The sequence below is a fragment of the Eleutherodactylus coqui genome, chromosome 13 (assembly GCF_035609145.1).
Source record: "Eleutherodactylus coqui strain aEleCoq1 chromosome 13, aEleCoq1.hap1, whole genome shotgun sequence".
In the NCBI taxonomy this organism is placed as follows: domain Eukaryota; kingdom Metazoa; phylum Chordata; class Amphibia; order Anura; family Eleutherodactylidae; genus Eleutherodactylus; species Eleutherodactylus coqui.
The window spans coordinates 16,895,623-16,918,470 of record NC_089849.1 but is presented as its reverse complement, the minus strand read 5'-3'; the positions used below and the strand labels follow the sequence as shown (position 1 = coordinate 16,918,470).

At 42.7% G+C, this 22,848-nt stretch overlaps 1 protein-coding gene across 5 annotated transcripts in view; it reads left to right on the top strand.

Annotated features, from left to right (window-relative positions):
• DIDO1 (death inducer-obliterator 1) overlaps positions 1 to 22,848 on the top strand; it is a 67,296-nt gene that overhangs the window by 4,597 nt on the left and 39,851 nt on the right. For 2 of the 5 annotated variants that reach the window (XM_066588196.1, XM_066588195.1), the window contains exons 2-5: positions 10,318 to 10,430; positions 10,869 to 10,983; positions 19,505 to 20,255; positions 21,084 to 21,396. In XM_066588196.1, the coding sequence (XP_066444293.1) occupies positions 10,902 to 10,983; positions 19,505 to 20,255; positions 21,084 to 21,396 (1,146 nt within the window). In that variant the 5' untranslated portion in view covers positions 10,318 to 10,430; positions 10,869 to 10,901. The remainder of the gene's footprint in view (positions 1 to 10,317; positions 10,431 to 10,868; positions 10,984 to 19,504; positions 20,256 to 21,083; positions 21,397 to 22,848) is intronic. The other 3 variants (XM_066588197.1, XM_066588199.1, XM_066588198.1) reach the window with 3 other exon arrangements.

The following is a 22,848-nucleotide window of genomic DNA, read 5'->3' as shown; positions in this document are numbered from 1 at the left end:
AACTGCATACAGCTAAGGCTTCATTTGCACATTTAATAGCTCTCAAGTAGCTACTTAATAGTTTATGCAAAATGATTGCTCAAGGCTGTCATTTAATCTGTTTGAGCGATCTTTGAGTGATCACTGCTCTGTGTAAATGGACCTTTATGCAGGTGGAGCGAGATTCCACATCGATAGCTCGGAGAACAATGCAGCTGTTTTATATGCAAACAGCTGCATTGTTCTCGGTTCTTTCACCTGGTGTCCTGAGAACTGCCAGCGGGATTACAGCTAAAAGAATGTCAGCATACTGTGCTGATAAATCTTATCGCTCATTTCTAGCTGGCTAGAAATGAGCGATGAACGAACAGTGCACGATGGCCGTGCGTTTAGGCGCAACGATTATCGCTCAGAAAACTGCTTTTGAGCAATAATCGTTGTCTAAATGAGACTTTATTCATTAATTTCCAAGAAGAACAGAAACGGGCACAAACTAGTTGTGTTCCAGACGTGTTGGATTGTGGGGAATGGCAGTAGTCACTAAAACAGACATGTCAGGATAGCTAGCACATCTCATTAAAGCATGGTCTCTATGCAACCAGGGCTGAGCAGTTCATTTGATTCATTTAAATGGATTTTCCAAGAGTTGAAAAAAAAATAGAGTGCTAGGGATGGCACAAAATAAACTTATGGCTCATTCACAGGGCGATTTTCATGTCCTTTTTTATTTTTTTGTAACCAACTGCACATAGACGGCATACTAATCCATTATCAATTGGCCTGCTGGTATGCGTTATTTTTTTTCACATTGACTGATAGTCCATGTTAAAAAATTGCAACAAGTCCAGTTCTGGTCAGACTTCTCCAATGTCTTGTCATTCAAGTCAATGGGTGCACAAGAAAAAAAAGGAGTGAGCGCAGATGACCGCTGTCTGTGCTGTTTTTCATGGATCATTGCTAAGTATTAATAGAATAAAACTGAAACATCCTTTTTTTACTTTCTTGTGGGGGGGGGGGGGGGGAACATGCATGTAAAAACAGGACACTCGCAGATTAAAATTTGCCTGTTTATCGTGGACAAAAATTGGACATTCTCATCTGAATAAGCCCTAAACAATACTTGCTGTTCAGATGTCTGCAGGTCCAGCTGAACTGCTCAGATCCAGGACATTTCTGCTGCAGTCATGTTTCATTGTGCATGGCACCTGCTGAGGCCATGTGTATAATGAACAGCTCGTAACCCCTGAGGCAATTGCTGAACCCCTGCACTCAACCTTTTCCCCCAATTGTAAGAAAACCCTTTCATCATGATTCTGATCAAAATCGGGAACTTGACAATAGCCTCACCTCTGCAGGCTGTGCTTAAATGCGGACCAAGGGTCGGCAGCAGCAGGGTGGACTTCAAGGTGTGGAGGAGTCCAGGGAGCTTCATGTGGTGCTAGTATTGGACAACATCAAGACAGTAAATCTATACACTATAGACTGGCTGAGTGTGCAAACATTTGCCTACTGGCATATCTTCCCCGAATACATATAATACTTCTATGGAGATGAGCGACTTTTATACACAATTGCTGCTTATCTTATATCAGGACCTAGTGAAGGGGGGTGGTCCTGCTCTGAAGCGTATGTTTGGTTGTTGAAATTTGTAGTCATGAAACAATATACGCCAAGTGTATATTTGACTAATATATTACTGCTATTTTAAGAGGCACTGCACCAAAGAAATGTATTACATTTCTCTGTAATATATCCATCAGGCATAACATTAAAATTGATGACAGATGAGGTGACTAACATTGTGGCAATGGCACCTGTGAGGGGGGGGGGGGGGGTAATATTAAACAGCAAGTGAACAAACTGTTCTTGACGTCTGTGTTGCAAGCTGGGAAAATGGGAAAGTGTAAGGTTCTGGGGTGGGGGAGCGGGGGGGGGGGGGGTCTCCAAAACATTGGATGGTTTCAGTGTTCTAGTTGATCAGTATGTCTATTATATATAGTAGATAGAATCTGTCTATCCTACACAGCACTTATCTATCTAGTGTAAAAGACTGACCAGGACAGGAACTATAAAGCCCCTTTTACAGCTTCTGGCTGCATACTCATGGACGGCCACCCACAGCTGATGGCAGGGTTTTTAAGTGCCTTTTTACATAGGAGGACTGTTGGGCACATAAGCTCCCAACAGCCATCCCAGCGATAATTGATCCTGTGCTTTTACACAGAAGTTATTATCGCTCAGTGAGTGAATGCGCAGCAGGACAGATATTGTTGCGAAAAACCTGTCTCCATTAACATAAATAGACTATCGTTCGTAGAAGAACGACTTTAAACAGGCAGACGCAGCGGCAAACCAACCATTATTTTATGGTCTGCCTGAAAGATCCAGTCAGTGATTTTATTTCTGCTCATTCTTTCACTGCATGCATTTACACTGCACAGTTATCGTGCAAAAAACACTCAATCTAAGGAGTGCTTTGCACTACAATTGTTCTATGCACAAGGGGCTTAAGACGAGAGACCAAAAAGATCTCTAATGTATTCTCCCCTTTGGTGCCTTTTTAGGTTGTAGAAACAGCATGGGGACAGAACCAGTGCTGTATTCGCATAGCATAATGTGAAACCAGCCTTAAGGCCCATTTAGACACAACGATTTTTGCTCAAAAGCCATCTTTTGAGCAATAATCGTTGTCTAAATGTGCCCATCTTGCAGTTTTCTCCCAAACGCCGGTTTTCAGTTCTGCTCGAAAACAATCGGTTGGTAGAACAGCTGATAAGCAGGACCACAGGCTGTGTTCTGCCCAGGGAGAGCTGAGAACAGCTGATACAATGTCAGCCCCTCTGGCAGAACAGCTGATAAGCAGAGAGCTGAGAACAGCTGATACAATGTCAGCCCCTCTGGCAGAACAGCTGATAAGCAGGTCCTGCTTATCAGCTGTTCTGCCAGAGGGGCTGACATTGTATCAGCTGTTCTCAGCTCTCCCTGGGCAGAACACAGCCTGTGGTCCATACTGCTGAATTCTCTACGGGGAGCCTGTGGCTGAACAATGGAGCTAATGACAGAGCTCAGACAACCTTCTGAGTTCCTCAACAGCTCCCAGAAGCTCATTTGCATGCAATTAGTGCCTATTAGTACTGTAAGGTCCATTTACACGGGACAACTGTTGGGCAAACAATGCCCGACACCCGTCTCTGTGTGTCCTCACTCCCCTGCTGTCACACGGGAGCTACTAGTGCTGCAGTACTGAATGGGCACAATGTTATGTCAATGAAGAGGAGTGGGGGAACGAGAGGAGAGAAATCACCTGCACTGCCCAGCCCCCCTGCTGGCTGCTTTGTGAGCAAGCCAGCACTACTAGCTCCCGTGTGACCGCGGATGCACAGGGAGGCGTGTCGGGCATCGTTTGCCCGACAGTCGTCCCGTGTAATTGGAACCTTATGCAAAACGATTGCTGATCTTTCAATCTTTTGGAAGATTATCTGTGTGTGTAAATTGGGTTTCAGTCCCAAGTAGTAGTTTATGCAAAATGATCGCTCAAAAGCCCTCTTGACCGATCATCTTTGCAGTGTAAATGCACCTCTACAGTGTTTACTGCGGCATTCCCAGCCTGTTATGGGTGCTGAAACATGTCAAGTGTCAGGAACACAGAAATTTTTAAAAAGGTTTATTTTGGCACAGGTTATATGTGTGTATGTATGTATATTTATTTAATATTTTTAAAGCGCACCTTATGCTTTCCTGCGTAGGACACAAGGATCAGACAGAATGTGATAACTAGAGCCATGTGCCATGTTTAATTTTCAGTGCAAAGGCATGTTGCAAAACAAATCATTATGGACTACCACTGTTTTTGGTGTACTTGTTTTCATGTACAATAGTCATGAGGTGGCATAAGGCCAAATGCCCATGGCCGGAAATTTCGCAGCGAGATTCCGCACGTAATTTCCGCCGTTGCGCGCTGCCATAGGATTCCATTAGTTTATGCAATCCTATGCTGACAACCGCGATTTGACTGTATGAAAACTCGCGCGATATTAAAATTGCGGCATGTTCTACTTATGTGCAGGCCTCATAGAGGCTCGCACAGAAACGTCACCGCTGCCGCGCCCGCTGTGCTGTGCGTGGCTGTGCGCTAGCTGGCACATCGCAGAACGGAGAGAGAAGATGCAAGACAGGTAAGTGGGAGGTCAATGCCGGGGCACCTCGCAGTCGGAATCTGACCGCCTAAGGAAGAGATGTCGTTCTAATGGGCTATGTAAATAAGGGAGATGGAATAAATGTGTTATGCCATATGTTAGAGTGCACCTTTTTCATAAATTTGGAGTTCTGTATTATTTGGACTATAAGATGCATCCCAAGTTTTTTATACAATAGAAAACAGGAATAGTGGTGAACAGTAGGCTGGAGGGGACTGATTGGGTAAGGAGAGGGAGGACTGTGCAGCCACGGTATGTATGGCTGCAGAGTTCACTCGATGATCGGGCAGCGCACTGTATAAGGCGCATTTACACAGAGCAATTGATCAAACGACAGTTTGAGTGACAGCTTTGAGCGATCATTTTACATAAATTTTTAAGTAGCTACTTAAGAGCAATTAAGTGTGCTAATGAAGCCTTAGCTGAAAGCAGTTAATAGCCTGAGGGCTCTTATCTGCATTCAGTTCTTTTGTTCTCCAGCGTGAAACAATGCTATCAGTACTACCAGCAGAGAACTGCTGATAAGGCTGGAGGACGATTTTTAGGTTGGACTGAATTTAACGATCAGCTAGCAGTTGGCTGTGCGTTTAGACGCAACAATTATCGCTCAAACGATCGCGTTTTAGCGGGTTTTTTTTTTTTTTTTTTTTTGAGCGATCATTGCTTTCTAGGGTTTCTGGATCTATCAGACACACCTACCCTCCCACACCCTACCTCTAGATCAGGGGTCCCCAACTCCAGTCCTCAGGGACCACCAACAGGTCATGTTTTCAGGATATCCTATGGTAAGAACACCTGTGGCAATGTCTGAGGCACCAACAATAATTACATCACCTGTGCAACACTGAGGAAATCCTGAAAACATGACCTGTTGGCGGTCCCTGAGAACTGGAGTTGGGGAACACTGCTCTAGATAATAAGGTGCAGAAGCATTTCAGCAAGATTTTTTTTTTTTTGGCTGAAAACTTGTCTTATGAGCAGAAAAATCTGGTACTTTGCACTAAAGATCTACTGTTTTATAAAATTACTGTCTTATTGCACTTGAATACATGTGCGATTCATTTAGTAAAGCCACTCTCGTAGGTATTTTTTTACAGCGATTGGCGGGCGTTTAAATGCCTGCTAAAAACACTGTACTGAGCCTCTATTGATTTCAATGGGGCTTCTGAGACGAGCGTATTAGTACAGCTTTTCAAATGTACGCAAAATCAAATACTGTTCTATTCTAGCGTCTTGCAGCGTTTGGCCGCTGCAAAAACCGCGAGATTTCCGCCGGGGGAACCGCTGCGCAAAAACCCGTGGCGGCTTTGAAGCGGCCCGGCTGCTCGCTTCTCAGCTGCGGCTGGCGCTCCCATAGAGGAGAGCGCTGCTGCAGCTGAAAGGAAAAGTAAATAGACATGCTGCATATTGTAAAGCCGCGGCTGCTGTCGCTGCAGCCGCGGTTCCTGCCTGACTTACCGCAGCGGATTGGCCGTCCTGTGTGGACGAGTTTTCTGAGAAATCTCGTCCACATGGCTAGCTAATCCCGAGATTAGCGGCCGCAGGCGGATTTGCCGCGGCGGAATTTCCACTGCAAATCCGCCCTGTGTGAACCCAGCCTAAGGCCTCCTTCCCACGAACGGATTTCCGCCACGTAATTCGCGGCGAAAATCCGCTGCGTTACCCGCAGCTATTAGGTTCTATTGAACCTAATAGCTCAATGCTCGTGAAATCTCCCGTCCTCACCCGCGGCATGCTCTATTTGCCGCGGGTGTACGCGCTGACGGCTTCCATTGCAGTCAATGGAAGCCGCCCGTTCACGCTATCTCCCGCTGTAACACAGCGGAAGATAGCGTGAAAACGCTTTCCCGCCTGCCGCCGGCGCGTCACGTGACGCGGTGGGCGGGGAAGCGTCATGCGGGAGCGAAGACGCCGGATACAGTGGTAAGTATGGGGTCTCTGGGGGGCGCCGTGACGGGCTTCGCCGCGGAATATTCCGCGGCGGAGCCCGTCACTCTCGTGTGCAGCCGGCCTAAGTATGGGGTGCATTAAAAACGCGTTCAAATGAGTTTTAAAAACACTGTTCTAAAATGCTGTAAAATGCCATGTTTAAAAACACTGCGTTTTTACAAATGTCTGTGAGAGAGGGGCCTAAGAGTATGTTGAAACATTCCTGTTACACATATTTGTGGATATATGTAGGGTTGGTTATGTATGGGCAAAATTAATGTAAACATTAAATTAGCCTCCAGTATGGCGGTCTGGGGATTATTTTTCTTGCCGCTGGACGGACTTAATGGTTTTGTTGCATTCACTATTACATAGTGTTTTAAGGCTGCCTGTCCACAGTAGTTGCAATATCCTGCGGTGGATCTCCGCCGCCTGGGAGCAGGAGACAGCTGATGGATCTCCGCTGTGAGCCTGTCTGACAGATAGGCTCACTGCAGAGAATCGCGGCAACTCGCAGCATGCTGCGATTTGCCGTCCGCGAGTTGAGAATCGCTATGGTTCTCCACTCGTGGACAGGGGGGCTGTGCTTTTCATAGCAAAGCTATAGAAAGCGTGCACTGTTTTCCCTGCGGCCGGATTATCGCCGCGGGGAACGCAATGCAAAACTGCCCGTGGACAGGCAGCCTAAGTGGTTGGTTCAGTGGATCTGCCAACAAAAATCCTATATATAGTCAGTTACTCACTTTGCTTTAGTAAGGAGGAGTAAAGTACAGAACAGTGGACTCTTCAGGGCATCCCTACAGTTTTTCAAAGTAGGATTGATCACCGTTATGTCAGGTTGTCTGGCTATATATAAATAATCCTTGGTCTCTGTACAGTGCTGCAGTATGTATAATAGAATACCAAGCTGTCCTTTTATTAATGTTACAACAATGATCTCTTTTGTAAAGCAGTTCACTAGTTGGTTCTGCTACAAAAATGAAATGTCTAAGGATCGGTCTGGTGTTTCAGCATTTGGACTCTGTGATCTAACATTTATCACCAATCCTGTGGACCCATAACTTACTAGTTGGAAGCTTTGCTCTCAAAAAAATAGAAAAAGCCATTCAATTTCTAAAGTCAGCCTAACCAACATAAAACAGCTGCAGGCCCAAACTAGCAGTTGATTCACAGCTATCTCTCAGAACCTCCCTTGTATGCCTTGGATCAGACATAGTATATTTGTTGTGGAGTCAACACTAAAATTCGACAACAAAGGTATAAATGGCATTAACCCATTTACGACCAGCCACTGTATATATACGGTGGCTGGTGCTGGGCTTAAAGGACCACCGATCGTAAAAATACGGTGGTGCTCTAAGCCTCCTGCTCTGCAATCAGTCAGAGGGCAGGTACAGGTTATCAGCTGTTACTGACAGCTGATAACCTGGAGCAGAAGGCAGGAGGGGTTTTTAACCCTTCCTGCCTTCTGCTTCCCCGATATACAGTGCTCAATGAACACTGTCGGGGCAAAGTGAAAGTAAGAAGTTCTTTCACTACGGGAGCCTCGGGGGGTCATGTGACCTCCCCGGGATTCCCTGCTACTGCAGAGCTGGAGGATCAGACTTAGACCCTGGCAGCTCTGCAGGTGACTAATGTCACCACAGGGGTTGCTATCCCCTGCAACTGGGGATCCTATGGACGCCCCAGCTACAGTGGGAAAATGTCAAATAAAGTAAAAAAAAAAAAAAGTGAGTGTCCCCCCAGAGGTCTTATATGACGTCATGGGGGACATAGATAGTAAAAAACACAATTACATAAATAAGTAAAACAAAACAACAGAATAAAACAACAAAACATACATAAAAAAGAGAATAACACAAAGCAGACGCCAACAAAAACCGTCGCCGTATGCGCCCTATAAACCAAAACCATACATACTATATATCAAAACGTCCATAATAAATAGAGGAACCCATTTCCATACTTTATTTTAGTGTAAATATAAAAATAATTTTTTAAAAAACTATAAATGTTAAAAAAATAATTTTTTTTTAGCATTTTACCCCCAATAAAACTAAAAAACGGAAAAAAAAGTCAGTGAAAAAGATATTAAAAAAATAGTCCTATATGTCACGGAAAAAAAAACGCAGCAAAAATAATTTTGATAGCTAAAGGAAAAAAAATAGAGCAGTAAAACCACCACATGGGTAAAATCCCTAAAAAGTGTCTGGACCTTAAGGTACAAAACAACCTGGTCCTTAAGGGGTTAAAGAAAGTTACTCAGTTCTGCCTCATGCCCTAGTTTTTGCAATTTTTTTAGCTGTGGATTCCACCAATTATAATGCCATGCATGAAATCTGTGACCAAACTGGAAGCTAGCTAGAAAAAAATACCTCGGATAACCTTTTCCCGCTATAAGACGTAGAGTTACGTCCTGCGGGGTCAGGGTATATATGAAGAGAGATCACGGGCACCAGCTGTTTTACAGCTGACACCCGCAGGCAAAAGGTGCAATCAGCCACGTGGCTGATCGGCACTATTAACCCTTTAAATGCCAATGTCAATTTTGTACGGCCACCCCACAATGAGATCGCAGGGAGCCGTGCGGGTGTCATAGCAGCCGGGGGCCTTCTAAAAGGCTCTATGGCAGTCTTAACAGACTGCCTATCAAGCCATCCCCATGGGGTGGATTGATAGACTGCCTGCCCGATCGCAGTATGATGTAATGCTATAGCATTACATCATACTGCAGGAGCGATCAAAACATTACATGCTGTGGGGACTAAAAAAGTAAGTAAAAATAAGATCAGTAAAGTTTTACTAATTGTAAAAAAAAAAAAAAAATAAATAAAATTTAAATCACTCCCTTTTGCCATGTCTTTAATAAAAGAATCAAAATCATTACTTTTTATTAAAAAAAAAAGTTATAAGTTTAAAAAACAAACACACTTGCCATATTTATAATAAAAGAATTAAATCATAAAACAAAAATACATATTTGGTATCGCCACGTCTGTAAAAGTCAGATCTATCAAAGTAACGCATTATTTACCCCACACGATGAACGTCGTCCAAAGAAAAAAAATACCGCCAGACATCAACTTTTTGGGTCACCCGGTCTCCCAGAAAAAAAATGCAATAAAAAGCGATCAAAAAGTCATATGTATCTCAAAACGGTACTAATGTTTACTACAGGATGTCTTGTAAAAAGGGAGCTTTATTAAAACTGTTGATGGAAAAAGAAAAAAGTTATTGCGCGCAGAAGATCGCGGCAGAAATTGATTTTAAAAAAATGTCTGAAAAAAAACCAATAGTACAGCAAAAAATAAAAACAAAAAAAAACTGTTTTGTATTGTAGTAATTGTACTGACCCATAGAATAAAGTTATGTCGTTTTTGTTGCAGTTTGTGTGCCGTAGAAACAAGACTCACCAAAGATGGCGGAATGTTTTTCTTTTTTTGTTTAGTTTTTTTTTCATTTTACTCCAAGTTTTTCAGTACATTATATGCTACATTAAATAGTACCATTAAAAAATGCAACTCGTCCCGCATAAAACAAGCCCTTATACAGCAACGTCGCCGGATAAATAAAGGAGTTAAGATTTTTTAAAAGGGGGGAGGGAAAAAATGAAAATTTGGGCGTGGGGTGGGAAGCCTGCATCCTTAAGGGGTTAAAGGGAATCTGTCATGACCATTGAGTCCCATAAACTATGTTGTTGGGGCTCAAAGGTCAAAGAATACAGTGTTATGGGAGATGAGGTATTATATACTCAGTGGGTGCCCTGTTCCTGTGTTGTCCCTCCTGAGTCTGTGAGCGCCAGCAGCGTGACTCCTGCTGCGTGTGCATCACCTTTTGGAGGTGGATGGGAGATGAGCACAGGAGTTGTGCTGCTGGCGCAGACTTCAGAGGGACATGGGTGCCTCTGAGTAAAAGGTACTTCCCAGCCCCCACCCCCCTCCTGACCTTTGAGCCACATAAGTAGTTTATGGGGCTCAAAGGTCATGACAGGCTTCCTTTAAAGCCTGCACAGAGGCCAAATGTATTAACACTTTCAAGACATCCTTTTTTTTTTCTTTCTTTCATTAGGAACTAGGATATATATAATTTTTTGTTTGGTAAGCTATTTCAGTAATTTACAAATCCCAGTTATTTTATCATCTTACAGACGGCACAGTTTTACTTGTTGCTTTTGTTTTGCGATGCCAATAAGTTTGTTTTTCTTTCTTTCCAGGACATCGCCCCTAGGGGGAAGTGTTGACTACTGAGCTTAAAGCTTTAGAAACAAGAGCACAAATCTTTGTTACATTCAGAATGGATTTAGGCTAAAGTCTCCCTGAAGTCAAGGTAAAGCTTATATATCTGACTTATACCTACACTTTATCAGGCTCTCTTTGTGTTATGGGAATGGGAGAAAAAATAATTTCAAGCTTTTAGAAACATGTAAGGCACTTTGTGCTTGACTGTATGATTATTTTTTTTTTTTTAATTCTTTAAATGCAAAACCAAATTTTAGACACAGAACAATCTTCCCACTGAAGCTTTTACATTTATCTGCGTTCTTTCTGGTGACAGTTCTTCCCATGAGCTTAATATAAAAGTGTAAATTATAAGCAATATTAGCTTTTATAAGTTTCCAATACAGCGTTTTTATAGGTCTGATCTTTAGCTTGAAGAATAGCTTGTCGTAATACAGTCAGACACATTTCTGCAGCTGTTAGCTTGACGCTTGCTCTGAAAGATTTGGCTACTGCTACTCTTACAAACGTACGTATTTGTTTTCAGAGTTGCAGTGTAGGAGCAAAAGCATCACCTGCAATGGAGGAAGTGACAAGTACTCTGTCTTCCGTGAATTTTGAAACTGAACTCAACCTTGAAATCTTGGAGAGCAGTTCTCCTGGTATGCTGTAGTTTATGTACTCTTCAGAGGATTAGTACAGATGTTAAATATGTATAGAAGTTTTAACCTTTAACTATCCTAGAGCGCTAGGTACTTGCCATTTTCTTGGTACTTACAATTTCATTGGATAGAAAAAGGTTAATTCTTACATAGAAATATTTAGTGTTTTAAAGAGAACCTGACAGGTACTTTATTCTACCTTGATTGAGAGCAGTTTAAAGTAGTAACAGAAACATTGATTGCAGCGATCTGTCACTTCTCGGGAGTGGAAGTGCTAATCCATGCCCATAAGTGACACTGCTGTGTGTCACTGCTTCATGCTGCTCTCCTATCTTGTGGATATGGAATAAATGTTGTAGAAAAACGCCTTTTAGGGGCGTGTTTACACATGGCATATATAAAGCGTATCTTTCACTGCAGATTTATATGCTGAATATACACTGCGTATTACAGTACAAGCAGAGTTGATGAGATTTTATGAAAACTCATCTGCAGGATGTGGAAGTAATCCGCAGTGTAAATTGACCTATGCTGCGAGATCTAAATCTGCACAATGTCCGTTTATGCTTCAGGGTAAAATCTGCTGTGAATCCACATGAAACACATGCAGATTTGGTGCTGTAGAAAATACATCCTATCTGGTTATACCCTAAAGCCGTTGTCTTCGCCTATGTTCCTATATAAGTACAACCTTCCTACCTTGTGGAATTTGATACATAACCCTGTTTCCTTATGCAGATATTAAAATAGAGGTTATCTGGAAATTGTTTATTCTATTAAGAAAGTTCGTTAAAAAAAATTAGTACAGATAAGAGAAGCGATTTGTTTCTTTAAAAACTCCAAAAACATATTTCTCCTTTAAAGTCAGTACACTTCAGCATTGGCACTGTTAGTGGAATGAATAATGTCCAATATCAGTAAGTCACTGGACTCTTGATTTCCTAAAACCAAAGCACATGTTGCCATTTTTCTTTTAATTCTGGAAATGTTAATGCTTAAGCAATGAAAATGACCTGTTACATAAATCACATTTTTCTGTTAAACATATTTTTAAAAATTGTTTTTTTTCTACTCCCCTCGCTGCAAAATGACCTCTGCAGGTCACAGAACATGTCAAGAACAGTACATGCAAGTCAATGGGTCCCCTTCTGTCTATTGTGTGGATGACTTATGAGTCTCCTGTAAAGCTTAGTTATATTTAAACGGAATAAAAAATTCTACAATCTGAAAATGAAAAACAAAAAACATGTTTCGCTGACACACACGGAAAAAGTTTGACCTGCCCTATTACTGTCTGTTTTCACAGATGAGTAGGGTAGTAAGTGTGCAGGGTTTGTGCATTGTCCAATTCAAGTTGCAGCCAAGTTTCTTGTCCGCAACTCCAATTAACTGCTATGGGCTATAGCCTTATCAGCCCACTTCATGTATTGTAATAAGCATTTGTGCAAGTGAAGACTGTTAAGTCAATAATCAACACTGCTTTCTGACCCTACACATGCAAATTGTGGTAGTTTTGTTTTAGCACTAGCATGTTTTCTGTTACATGTGCTGCTAGAAAAAGATTGATATATTTCTTACATAAAGACTGTTAGTGATTTTCCTGTTTCACAGCAGAATTTTGTCCTTAAACTGGAGGGTGCAGTTATATTGCCTTCTACTGGTCTTCTGTACTAATGACCCCCTGATCTGCTGTTCTTTGCAGATATCCTTCCCCATTCACTAATTCGTCATTCTGTTTTCAACTGTCCAAGATGGAAGACCCAATCTTCAGACTACCTAATCCCTGCAGAGCATTAGTGTTAGGCTACCGCTGTACACTGTGTTCTCTGATTGGTGCTGCTCACTTGATCTGTGGTTGCCAATCAGAGAACAGTGCATTAGGAAGGTAGAAAAGTGCAGTGGTCATTTTGGACAACTGAAAACAGGATCTCTAACTAGTGGATGGGGAGGGGTGTCTGCATAGAACAGGTTCCCTTTTCAGTCCTGCGCTCATGAGACTGACCTCATTTTGGTTTACTAGTTCTGTTTTTAGAGGATTTAATTTTAGTGCATTGTCTAAAGCTGGCTGGAAAAAGGTTCATCATTTAAATATGCTGAATAATAGGCCCTTTTACATGGGACGAGTGTCGGCATCGTCCCTGTGTATACTCGCTCCTATGCTGTTACGCTGGAGTGAGTATCACTCACAGCGTGGCCAGCTGGGGGAGCGTTTCCTCCCCGCTCTACCCCCACCCACCTCTGTTCAGTGTTAACAGCAGTCGTTCAGTACTGAATGGCTTGTTGTTCTGTTTTCAAGCATGCTGAAACCCGAACGACTGAGTGGTCTTGCTCAGTCGTTCAGTTTCTGCATGCATTTACACGGGACGACTATCATTCAAAACCCTGTAGAGAGCGCAGGGTTGTCAACAACTACCGTACTAAGGGCCTTATCTGTAGATGCCATACTGCAGAGGATGCTGTGATCTATAGTCTTTAGCATCAGATGGCAAGAAATGACTGCAGACAGTTATACAAGCTCCACACTACTCTACGTAGAGTCCTCCATACTGGGTAAATCCAGGGTCTGAAATTATTGTGGTTCTTAACCCCTTAATGACTGCCGATCCTATAACGGCATGCAGCTGCAGAACATGTATGAAGGGAGATCACGCAGCGATCGTTCTTCATACATCATGGCTGCCGGCTATTTTCTACAGTTGACACTTGGTGGCAACGGCTGTGATAAGCCGTGCGGCTCATTGGAAATGTTAACCCTTTAAATGCCGCTGACAATCGATAGGGACTTTTCAAATCCCCCCCATGAAAATTGCAGGGAGCCGTGTGGATGTCATGGCAGACGGGGGCCGTCTAAAAGGCCCCAGGGCTGCCATAGCAGAATGCCTATAAAGCCATGCCCGTGACTGCCGTTAGCAGTATGATATAATGCTATGGCATTGCATCATACTGCAGGAGCGATCAAAGCATCGCACGTTGTTGTTCCCTCTGGGGACTATAAATAAAATCAGTTGGTTTTTTTGTTTGTTTGTTTTGTTTTTACTAATTCTTAAAAAGAAAAGAGTAAGATGGAAAAAAAAACACTTGCCATATTAATAAAATCTAAATAATAAAACAAATATGCATTTTTTTTGTTGTTTTATCACTGCACCTGTAAAAGTCCGATCAAAATAACAAATTATTTACCCCGGACGAAGAAGGTCGTCAGAAACAAAAAAAATTGCCCTCAGAAATGCGCTTTTTTGGTCACCCTGTCTTCAAGAAAAAATGCAATAAAAAGAGATCAAAAAGCCTTATGTATTCCGAAATAGTGCCAACGCAAACTACAGGACGTTCCGCAAAAAATTAGCCCTCACACAACTATGTCGACGGAAAAATTAAAATAGCTATTGCGCGCTGAAGATGGCGGCAGAAGAAAATTTTGAAAATCAAATCTTTGAAAAATACCAGTAGTACAGCAAAAAAAAAACCTAATATCGTAATAATTGTATCGACCCATATAATAAAGGTATGTCATTTTTGTTGCAGTTTGTGCGCCGTAGAAGCAAGGCGCACCGAAATATGGCAGAATTTCATTTTTTCCCCTATTTCCCTCCACTTAGAATTTTTAAGTCTTTCAGTACACTATATACCCTGTTTCCCTGAAAATAAGACATAGCATGATTTTCCAGAATTTTTGAGGATGCAAAATGATTTTTCAGGCTTTTTGAGGATGCTTGAAATATAAGCCCTATTCCAAAATTAAGCCCTGCTAACAGTTAATTTAAAAAGTCAATTTAAATAGTGTCCAGGCAGCTATACATGTAAAAAAGTTAAACCTTTTTGAACAAAAATTAATGTAAGACACTGTCTTATTTTCAGGGAAACACGGTAGTGCATTAAATAGTACAATTCTACAGCTACGTGGATGGATAAATAAAGGAGTTGCCTTTTTTTAAAAAGGGGGGTGGACGAAGAAAGCTTTGTCTCTTAAGGTTAAATCTGGTATCTGAGGTAGTCTTGCTTGAGGTGTCTTGTGTATCCCCTGGTTTATTTATTTAAAGAAATTGGTAGGGGTTCTCCGATGTAAGATTTTTATTGTTCCAGGGGTGCACCAATGTGTGTTTTAAAGAGAATTTTATGCACCAATGTGTGTTTTAAAGAAAATTTTAAAGATTTGGAAACCCTACTTTAAAAAAATAAAAATAAAAAAAAGAATAAAAAATAAAATGTTCTTAGTGGATGGTGTAAAGCTTTGGTAATAATTGCCCCTTTGAATCAATCCATCCATCCATTTGAGTTTCGCAAATTTTTATGAATACAAATTCTGTGTGTTGTAACATTGGTACATCATTGATGAATACTAGTACAAATAGTTTTTCGAGAACCTGAAAAGGCTCCAAATTTTTTTTTTCTTTCAAATTTTGTCTTGGCTAAATATTCGTTTGACTCTTTTAACCAGACTGTCATCGCCAAATTATAGAGTCGTGACAAGGGTTACTATTTCTTTGATTTGGAGTTTTTCATTGGGCAAAAAATAGATTTCAGTAGCCAAGATGAGTTATACTTCCTATTCCTCTATGGCCTCCTGCACACGCCTGGGTCGGATCCCGCTGCAAGAATTCTCATAGGATGCGCACTGTGCCCCTGCAGTGACCACTGCGTCTCCCCGCTCTGTGCCGGCTGCTGCCCAGCCAGAGCAGAGCGGAGCCGATGCGTCACTAGTGACCTTTTTTGTGCAGCCCTCTGCTAAGCTTGCACAGAAATAGGACATACCGCGATTTGCTTACCGCGTGTGTTTTCACGCGGTCAAATCGCGCCTGTCTGCATAGGATTGCATTGTCTAGTGCAATCCTATGGCAGCAGGCACGGGCGGAAATTCTGTGGTAAATCCGGACGTGGAATTTCCGCCCGTGTGCAGGAGGCATTTCAGTGCTTTCTATTGTTTTGTGTAATGTTGCAACAATAAAATACACTAAACATTGCACATTAAGGCCTCCCTCACACAGGGCGTTTGCAAAACGCTGCCTTTTCAGCCGAGTTTTCAGCCCAGCTGAAGAGGCTGCCCATTCATTTCAATGGGAGACTCAGCTGAAAACGCCCAAGAACAGAACATGCAGCGCTTTCAAAACGCTGCGTTTTGAAAGCGCTGCATGTTCTATTCTTGGGCGTTTTCAGCTGAGTCTCCCATTGAAATGAATGGGCAGCCTCTTCAGCTGGGCTGAAAACTCGGCTGAAAAGGCAGCGTTTTGCAAACGCCCTGTGTGAGGGAGGCCTAATACACGGTCAGTGACTGGCACGTGAGTGTGAACTTGGATGTAGCTAGAAGAATCGGCAAGTCATGGGGCATGTTCACACGGGGCAGATCCACAGCTGAAAGTCAATCAAAACCCACACCGTTTGCTGTGGATTTTTGACATAGTTTTTAAAGTGAATTTTGGTGCAGAATTCATCCCCTCATTGGTAAGAGGTGGATTCTGCAGCGTAAATGGTGATTAAAATTGACATGCTGCAGATTTAAATTTTGCACTGCGTGTCAATTTGTGCACAGGTTTTGTGTGGATTTTTCCCTCAGTAGATGAACAAATCCTCCCCATGTTAACACGGTCTAATATTTGCCAATTTTTTTGTACTGTGTTGTGTATAAGCGAACAACATTTTAGTTGTTGTCCCCCACCCCCCCCCCACCCCCCCTGCAAAGAAACTGCTAGTTGGTCGAAGTCTTGCCTTCCACCAACTAGTCACTTTTCTGTCAGCTTAAACAACCTCGTTAGCGATTGCTAGCGTCTCGTACTGTGTGAAAGCTCTCCACAGTACTTATCATAGGAAGTGCTGAGCAAGAAGCAGACGAAAAGCCAGCGAGCGTCTAGCAGGACATTTAATTTGAAAGCCCTGCACGTTTGCTAACAACCTTAGTGGTGACGTCAGCACTTGTGCAGTCACTGAAAAGACTGTCGGCCCGTGTAAAAGGGCCTTAAATGTTTAAAGGGAGTGCGTTAGCAGAAAATACACTATCGTATAAATCAAATATTTGCTAAACCATTTTAAGATTTTTAGTTTTTTGGCTAGATAGATGTCTCATCAAAAACCTGGTTTTCAAACTAACCACGGAGCTTAATAATGATCTGACACTTCTATTCTGTAGAGGGGTCATTTCATAATCACAGGTAGGAATATAATGAAAGGTACGATACTGGTACATCTGGTCTCCATCGGACGTATGGGTGGAGACATACTCATGGTCTGTATCTGCCCTGTTAAAAGCCCCAAAGCTCCTGATTGGCTACACTGACTGACAAGGCATCTGGAGCTGTGTGAGCCGCAACATGCTGTAGGGGCCACAGCAGGACTGATGGACCCGTATGCCGCTGTTGGGCCACCTATAGAAGGCAGCTCCGGCCACGGAACCCACCTGCACCATGGAGGGTAACAGCGATGTTGGTACCAGTTGCTGGGAATGGGACCGCAAGCTGAGAGCGCTGTAAGCGGCAGTGGTGGCGGCACTGACAGTGGGGGAAGGGAGCGGTCGACTAGGACAGTGACAGTGGGTACGGAACGGGAGATGCTTGCCTGTCAAGGACACTCACAGCACCGGAGTTGCCAGGGGAGAAGGCATCGCCGTGCACAGTGACAGGAGGTCAGACCGACGGGATAGGTAAAAGCGGGGTCTGCAACGCAGGTACTAGGAGGCCAGGGAAGAAAGTGACTCCGGCGGCAGAAGCGGAGATGGCAGACTGCCAGGGGCACAGTAACAGTGGACCCTGTACTGCAGATGTTAGGCGGCTGGGGACACTGCCACTGTCCACGGCAGCGTAATGGTAGCACGGTGGGTTAGGGTGAGCGTAGGAGTGTGTGGCTCATCCAATCCGCTGCTAGCTAGTCACCTGGCCCACCCTATACATTAACCCAGCCAACCCATGTCTCCACCCATAATTGCGATGGAGACCAGATGCACCAGTACTGAAAGGTACCACATTATATTTAGATAATAAACAGGAGCCACCATTCACAAAAGGTAATGGTCACAGCTTGCCTCCTTTCTGCACAGGTTAAGAGCATGCCTGACACACTCGCCCATAGAAGTCAATGGGCCAGCTCTTGTCCACAGTGTCTGACCAGTAGGGCTGCTGTAAAGTGTATCCCTAAATACTGTTAACTGCAGCTCAGGCAAGATGGCAGCTCCCATAGTTTTTGTTTTTATTCTATTCTGTGTACATGACTACCACCAGAAAGTGAAAACACGCCAGAAATGTGTTCTTTTATCTGGTGGTAAGTTTAAGAAAAAAAAGCAGGTGAAACATTTACTGATGCTGAATTGCTGTAATGTCTTCAAATGTTTTCCTTTGCAATTGAATTATTGTAATATACTTTTATTGTCTGTAGTGATACATTTCCAGTAATTAATTTTTGCCTATCGTCTTCATTTGTAGACAGGATTTAAGGAGTTCTTTATTGTTGTAAGATTGTCCTATATTGTAACATAGTGTAATACTGGCACAGTGTTGCTATATAATCCATCCTTTCTCCTCTGGACAGAAATGGTGGTCGTCATTTTTAATGGCAAGAATGCCTATTCTATAATCTGGTTTGATTTTGCATGTATAGAGGCGTTTAGCATACGAATGAGTCCAGTTCAGCTGCAGAAATAGTTTTTTATAATTATATAGGACCCTTTCACTGAATAGACAATTATAGAATATTGACCCCATTTGCATTTAACTTCAACACATGCTTAATGTGTACTTGAAGGAGAAAGAGAGATGCAAAATAAGTATTCATCAGCACAACATTAAGGGCTTATTTACACGGCCGTGATTTCACATCGAATTACGCACACAAAGCATGTCCGCGTAGTACACGGTGAATGGAGTCGGTGAAAGTACATTTATTTTCATTGATCCATTCACATTAGCATATAGCCATTGCGTGTAGAAACGCACATAAAACAGATTGCAGCATGCTCTATTTCGACACATATCAAGCATGAACTGCCCCTATTTACTATAGGTAGTGTACGCAGCGCTGTGCATGCGTATGGGCTATATTGCATATGCAATGCCGCTATGAGACAGAGCGAACTAAGTCTCTCACTGCATGATATCGCTTATCAATGGGGTTTTCCATGGATAACACACTAACAACTTATCCTGCAATCAGTATAAAATTAGTGGAGACTGCGTCTTAGGACCCTAACAGATTATCTGTTTGAGGACCCTACTAGTGCTGTGGCTGCTTCTCAGACCAGCAGCATGACCTTTATCAGTCACATGGCTAAAGAGCAGCCTCAATCCCATTCAAGTGAATTGAGCTGTTATACCACACACAGCAGCTACAGAATGTACAGCGCTGTGCCGGTACTGAAGTGGCTATGGCTCTTATTCAAGAGCTGGAGCCACTTTAAACAGTTGGCTGGTGGTTGTCCTGAGTAGCAAATGTTATATCCTTAATATCTGTGTCTTGGAAAACCTAAGGAGCAGGGAACATTTAAAGGTTTAAACATTGAAACTTTTTAACAATATTTTATTTGTTTTACTTTTTATGACAATAGCCTCCTTTTCAGATGACAAGGAACACAGTGAAGATATGCTGAGATCCATTAAGCCAACAAGCAAGGAGTTTAAGAAAACTTGGGGATTTCGTAAAACGACAATTGCCAAACGTGAGATAATCAGTGATACAGACATGGACAGTGCAGACTCCAGTCGGCAACAGACTCCCTCTCTGCGACGCAGTGGGCGCCAGCCAAAGCCTACTGAGAGGGTTGAAGAGTTTCTTACATCTTTCAGAAGAAATAGAGAGAGAAAAAGCAACAATCTGGAAAATTCTAGCGATAGATCATGTCCAGCAACTGATGCAGAAACCGCGTCCGAAGGAAGTGTAGAGGGCACTTCTGAAGTAAAGTTTGATTCAAAGTCTAAAAGTGTCTCTTCTAAAGTCCAGGTTAAGAAGGAAGAAGATGATAGTTCTGATAGTGATGGTATGACATTGAAAGAGCTTCAGAACAAACTAAGAAGTCGACGCAGCAACAACTCTTCAAGTGAAACAGTTAGTGCACAGGCTGTGAACACTGGAAATACGAACACTTCAGAGTCCACTATCCGCACTAGAAGTGCAAATCGTCTAGCCCTACTGCAACAGCAAACTCAGACCACTCCTATAAAGCAGGAGCCCCACAGCCCAGAACACATACAAGACCAGAAACAGGAGAGAACGATTTTCTCGCCAAAAAGCAGACCTGAAGTGGAGAACTATGATCCAAATGCACTATATTGCATATGTCGTCAACCTCACAACAACAGGTATGGTCTATCTGAATGATGACTCAAAAACATTTTGTTTTATAAGCAGTTCGTTTGTACAGGTTGCTTTGTTGATAGTTACAACGTAAATAGAGCTACAATAAGAAGTCGAAAGGGAGTAGTAATTCTGTTGTCCAAAGAGCACTGTCAGACTAACTATATACTTTACAATGTGCAGGGGGGTGGGGGGGTGGAACGTGCATGCAGCCTTGTCTTCCTTCTTTAAGAACTTTGATTGTAGCAAGAAAAGTTCTTTAAAGCAGATTTGTTCTAAATAAGCATTGTCATAGGGAATAATTCAACATTGAGTTTATACTTGCCTGTTACTGAGTGATACTTACTTAAAGGGGTTGTCCGGTTAGCAAGCAACCTTCCAATAGGGTTGCTTGTATTAAAATAGTAAACTGAGCTGTACTTGCCCCTTCACCACCACTGAGATCCAGCGCTACAGGCCTGCTGTGGTCCTAGTGTGAACTCAAGTGACCGCTGCAGCATCACATTTCCGAAACTTCTGGCATCACACTAGAAGAACACAGGCTGCAGTAGTCACCTGAGTTCCAGTGAGGGCAGCTATCGCAACAAACACCAGGAAGGGGAGGGGAAAGTATAGCTCAGTTTATTTAAATACAGACAGGCAGGCTTATTGAGATTTACTGGACAACCCCTTTAAAACACTGATTATTTATCACTGCCATTTAAATCCAGTGTCATTTTAATTTGCATGCATTTCCAGAAAGATTGCTTGTGCTTTTGTACCTTTTGACACCAAAATAGAACTTCATCTGCCTACGTGCTTTATTGTAATTTTATGTTGTCTTTGGATTACAGGTTCATGATTTGCTGTGACAGATGTGAAGAGTGGTTTCACGGCGATTGTGTTGGAATATCTGAAGGCCGTGGTAGACTTTTGGAGAAGGATGGAGAGGATTATATTTGCCCCAACTGCACCATTTTGCAGGAGCATGAAGAAAGTGGAACAGATGGCGAACAGAAGGAGACAAGCACTGAAGCCGTTACTTGCACTACGGAAGTTACCGGTGTGGGTGCTGTGGAACACTATACACTCAGTCAAGGTATCAAAGGCAGAATTGAGAAGGCTGCACACCCCAGTGGCAAAAAGAAACTGAAGATTTTTCATCCTGTAAGTGTTTTGTCTAGAATATTGTTTAGAAATGCCTCTCTATGATATAATGCTGTAGTGTTTGTTATAAAGGTGGTCCTTTCCTAAATCTTACCGTAGTTTACAGATCTCATAGACTGTATGCATAACTAGATTACGTTTGACATCTGTTACAAGCTGTCATAAATGCCCATATATGTAATAAAATAAAACCCTTATGTCATTGATCCAGATCTACTGTCACTTAGGTAAAACTATTACTATCATAGCACTCTGTAGTGGTTAAATTGTATTAAAACACATTTTATTTAACACATTTCTGTGATACCAAGGTGCTCAGTCATAAATGAAATATCAATAAAATGTACCTTTTAGGGGTGCATTTACATGGGCGAGTGTGATATCGACTTGCTAAACTTGGCCTGATAACTTACTGTTAAACTTTGTGATGTATTTTGTGTTTTTTAAATAGTAAAATTAGAAAAATCGCATTGCACTCGTATGAAACTGACATTTACATGCAAATGCAATATTTTTTTTTTCTTTTCTTCTTGGTTCCCATAGGAAATAATGGGCAATTCTGAAAGGGGTGTTCTGGGCACAGGCAAACATTTTAAAATTGAATGTCACATGACCCTCCACCTGAAAAATATCTCCACTTAGACCTCCTTCACACTGTTTCAACGCTGTGTTTACTGCAGATTCAGCCTGGCTTTCGCAGCGGTGGCATGTGCTATGCCAGCATTTTTGGTGCCTTTTTTAGCACAGCTGAAAACGCAGACAAGAAGGCTGGGAGGGAAAAAACACTCACCTGGAAGGTGTCATTGAGGTCCCCGGACCTTCCCTGCACTTATCAAGCTGGCAGGGCATCTTTTGCTAATGACGGCGATTGGAAAACCCTGCCTCTAGCAAGAGACTGCTCTGATTGCCTGAGTCGGCTGATTGACAGCTCACATAAGCCAATCACAGCCAGCGCTGAATGGCTGTGATTGCTGCATTCAGCATTTGCTGTTGGCTGAGAGGGCTGTCTCTCACATCCGACTCAGCCAATCAGAGCACTCTCTAGCTGGAGGCGGGGAATTTAATCTCTATCTCTAGCAGAAGATGCTCTGTCGACATGACAAGTGGACGGGAGCCTGCGCCAGGGGCCCCCGATGACATCTGCCAAGTGAGAATCACTTTTTTTTCCTCCTTTTTCTTTAGGCCGTGCAGCAGCCAAGTTGTGCCATGTTTTCAGTAGCACTGAAGCAGCTGCCCATTCACCCAAACATAGAACATACATGCCTGTCAAAGCGCAGCGTTAGAAAATCTGCATTTTCACGTTTGTGGGAGCTGCCCCATTGGAATGAATAGGAGCGTTGTACAGCGTTTAGCACAGCGCTAAAGCTGTACAAAAATGCCTGTGTGAGGGAGGCCTTACTCTGATGTCTTTTCCGCATTTGCTACTTCTTCCCCTGTCCAATATATTGCCTC